The 3,301-nt window shown below is 29.7% G+C and overlaps 1 protein-coding gene across 1 annotated transcript; it reads right to left on the minus strand.

Annotated features, from left to right (window-relative positions):
- Nucleotides 1-592: 592 nt before the first annotated feature.
- LOC117921297 (TPD1 protein homolog 1-like) lies at nt 593-3,108 on the minus strand. The gene is made up of 2 exons (XM_034839158.1): nt 3,021-3,108; nt 593-915 (listed from the first exon to the last, which is right to left on the minus strand). Exons 1-2 carry the CDS (start codon nt 3,106-3,108, stop codon nt 593-595), a joined length of 411 nt encoding a protein of 136 aa, XP_034695049.1.
- Between the last annotated feature and the right edge of the window lie 193 nt (nt 3,109-3,301).

Below are 3,301 nucleotides of genomic sequence, written 5' to 3' on the forward strand. Positions count from 1 at the left end.
GACCCAATATATGTCACCCAAATGGGAAACACTAAGTTTTTTGGTACCAAAATTGAGAATTGTTTTCTATATTTTTTATGGTTCAAATTTATATCAAAATATTAATTTCTGTATTTTTCTTATAAAAAAAAAGTGAAAAAGCGTAAAAACAAATATCACATTGTTTATCCATGAAAGTAAAAAATGGTTGTGAGAAAATCGTTTTACTTCAACAAACAAGTCCGTATTTTAGATATTTAAAAAAATGTTAGTAGTAAACAACCTTCATTTTTAATCATTACAGCCTTCAGAAAAATGGTTTTATTAATTTCTAACATGTCAATGATTTATTGAAAGTTGACTCAAATTTGGAAATGAGAATAAAATAGGCCTCCCACAAATAACAAGTTGCCACGAATTTGATAATCTTGGTCATTAAATAAGTGTATGGTAAAGTCTAGACAGTTGAATTATGATAATAAATATATGAAATTAAGGTGGAATTAAATAAGATTAATATTACCAAAAAAAAAAGAGATCAATGTATAAATTGTACGTATAATACATAATGATTGCCCCATTTTTTTTTTTTAACTCTTCGATGGGTATTGATCTAGCCGCATGTAGCAGAAGCAAGTGAAAGAGGGTATTGAAAAGTGTTGGCATACTTGAAGGAGATGGTAGAACCCGCGGCTAAAGGAATTCCACCATTGACAAGGCAATCATCAACATCCTGACGCTTGAATATTTTAGGGTTCACCAGAACTGCCGAAGCAAACATACCGCATTTCAAATGGAGATTGGAGATGGAGCAGCCTCTGGCGCATGCATTCGTGATCTCCACACTGAAAGACGGTATCCCACTTGGTAGAGTGCCGACTCTTGACTGTGCAATCACGATATCGCCATTTGAACAGTTTGTCTCTGCTGCTACCACTGGAATTATATGACATCACAAACAGAAGGCAAAACAAAAGGAGAGATCTTCAACTTTAAATTATATTTAAAAGAGATGATAAGTTAGAAGAAATCAAACAAACCAGTATAAAATGGAATCATCAGATTAGTGCTGATGATGATGATGGACAACATAGCTATAGAGACATGGCAAATTGAGAAGACTTTCATATTGGGTGTTTGATCTTTCTTTTCTTTCTTTGCAATTATTTTAACATATACTATCACATATATATACCTTCTTAATATTCATATCCATAAATAAATCAAGCTAATTAATATCCTAGAATGGCATTTATGTTAAACTTTCTATTCTCATTTGATGAAATCGTTTCCTTCCTCAATGGCTAATATATTCCATTCTATTAAATATCTAAAAATTTTAATATCACACATATATAAGATATTTTATATATATAATATATGGTATCAAATATCTTACATATAGAAGTATGATAGAATAAAATATCTTATATATGTGATATTTTATTCTATCTTTCTATATATAAGATACTTGATACCATATATTATATATAGAAGAAAGATGGAATAAATTTATAGTTAATTTACAATTTATAATTATATATAAGATACTTAATTTATAGTTAATTAAATCAACTTACAATTTTCTCTTCATCTATTATACATTTTCATATATAAATTAAGCTAATTAGTATCCTAGGATAGCATTTCTATTTATGTTAAGATTTCCTATTCTTATTTGATCCTTTCCTACATGTAAGGCTGCAATTTGGGCGGGTTGGATTACGGTTGATGGCCAACTTAAACCTAATCCAACCCAAACTTTAACCTAAATCAATTACTCAACCCAATCACATTTTTTGAAGGTTGGGTTGATTAACTTGATGAAAATGTCGGTAATCACGGATATATGGTAACTTGATTTTACGGATATATCGGAGAAATATCGGCGGATATTTTCGAAAAAAATTTCGATATGTCAAAATTTGATCAAAACTCATGGAAATGTAAGAAAAACCTCATAGCAATGTAATTAGAAATATAATAGACAATTTTTGTTGAAGAATTTGATATATGTATAATATAATTTACGATATTAAATGTAATTATATCATATCGGTCGATAAGAAATGTGAATTTTGTAATTGTACACTCGTTATGAAGCTTCATGAAAGACTTGATATAAAAATAGATAACAACTACAATGATATAAGTGATATTAAAATTAGGAATTCACTCAAGTTGGAGAATTATTTATTCTAATAAAAATACTAAAAAAATACATTCATTATTGTAGCAAATTCTTTTTTTCTTCCACTCTATTTGGGCATCTATTATATTGAAAAAAGAAAGAAAAGAAACCTCATACATATTTAAAATAATTTATTCGAGAAGATTCTATCATTAAAAATTCCACAAAAGTTCCACACAAAAAAAAAAGATGCCAGAAATAGTATACAAGTGCAAAAGACAAAAATGTATATATTAATTTAAATTTAAAGAGAAAAGGTAAGAGTAATAAGTCAGCATTGAAAAAAAGAAAGTTTACTTTAATAAAATTAAAATCTCATAAATTAAAAACTTCAAAAGTATCCAATCAAATCCTTTAAAATTCTTTCCTTCTAAAAATTCCCTCTGTTCCAAATCCATTATTTCCTTTTTCATTTAAATCCCTTCATTCTAGACTGTAAAAGAAAATAATAACAATCTTCCTAATAAGTTATTAACATATAAAATAAAAAATAAAAAATAACAAGCTTTTAATAATTTAGGAATATATTAAAAAAAATTCTTCAAGAAAAATGTAATTTTTTCTTTTATCTAATATATTACATTTAGAAATAATTGCTCTTCTAATATCGAAAATTAAGAAATATTAGAAGAGTAATTTTTTTTTTAATAAATTATAAAAAGATCCAATAAAAAAAAATATTTATTCCTTTATTAAGGCATATTAAAAAAAGACAATATTATAAAAATAGGTAATAGAAAAAAATATCATAATGAAAAGGTTTAATGGATGCCAGAGACCCAATGGTGAACAAAGTCTCCAACCACCTCCAGCCATGGCACCGCCTAGAAGGCAAGGTGGTCATGGTCACCGGCGGTTCCTCTGCCCTCGGCCGCGACTTCTGTCTTGACCTCGCCAAAGCCAGCTCCAACATCATCGCCGCTGCTCGCCGGACCCATCGCCTCAACTCTCTCTCTGCCACGAAATCAACCACTCTTCACCTGCCCTAACTCTCCTCCAAGCCCTAACACCACCGTCCGAGCCGTGGCTGTGTAACTTGACCACACCGCCGATGGTCCCGCCATTAACGTGTCCATTCAGATTCTGGTGTTAGAGGTACAAATCTTTTTTCACAGAATCGGCGAAAAATCG

This window comes from Vitis riparia, chromosome 1, assembly GCF_004353265.1.
Source record: "Vitis riparia cultivar Riparia Gloire de Montpellier isolate 1030 chromosome 1, EGFV_Vit.rip_1.0, whole genome shotgun sequence".
Taxonomy (NCBI): Eukaryota; Viridiplantae; Streptophyta; class Magnoliopsida; order Vitales; family Vitaceae; genus Vitis; species Vitis riparia.

What these genes read in the sequence shown, in the direction of transcription:
- LOC117921297 (XM_034839158.1), bottom strand. Translation starts at nt 3,108, where the DNA reads ATGGGTCCGGCGAGCAGCGGCGATGATGTTGGAGCTGGCTTTGGCGAG. An exon ending in CGAGGGCAGAGGAACCGCCG is followed by an intron (nt 916 to 3,020) that starts GTGACCATGACC and finishes ATATAATTCCAG; the next exon opens with TGGTAGCAGCAGAGACAAAC.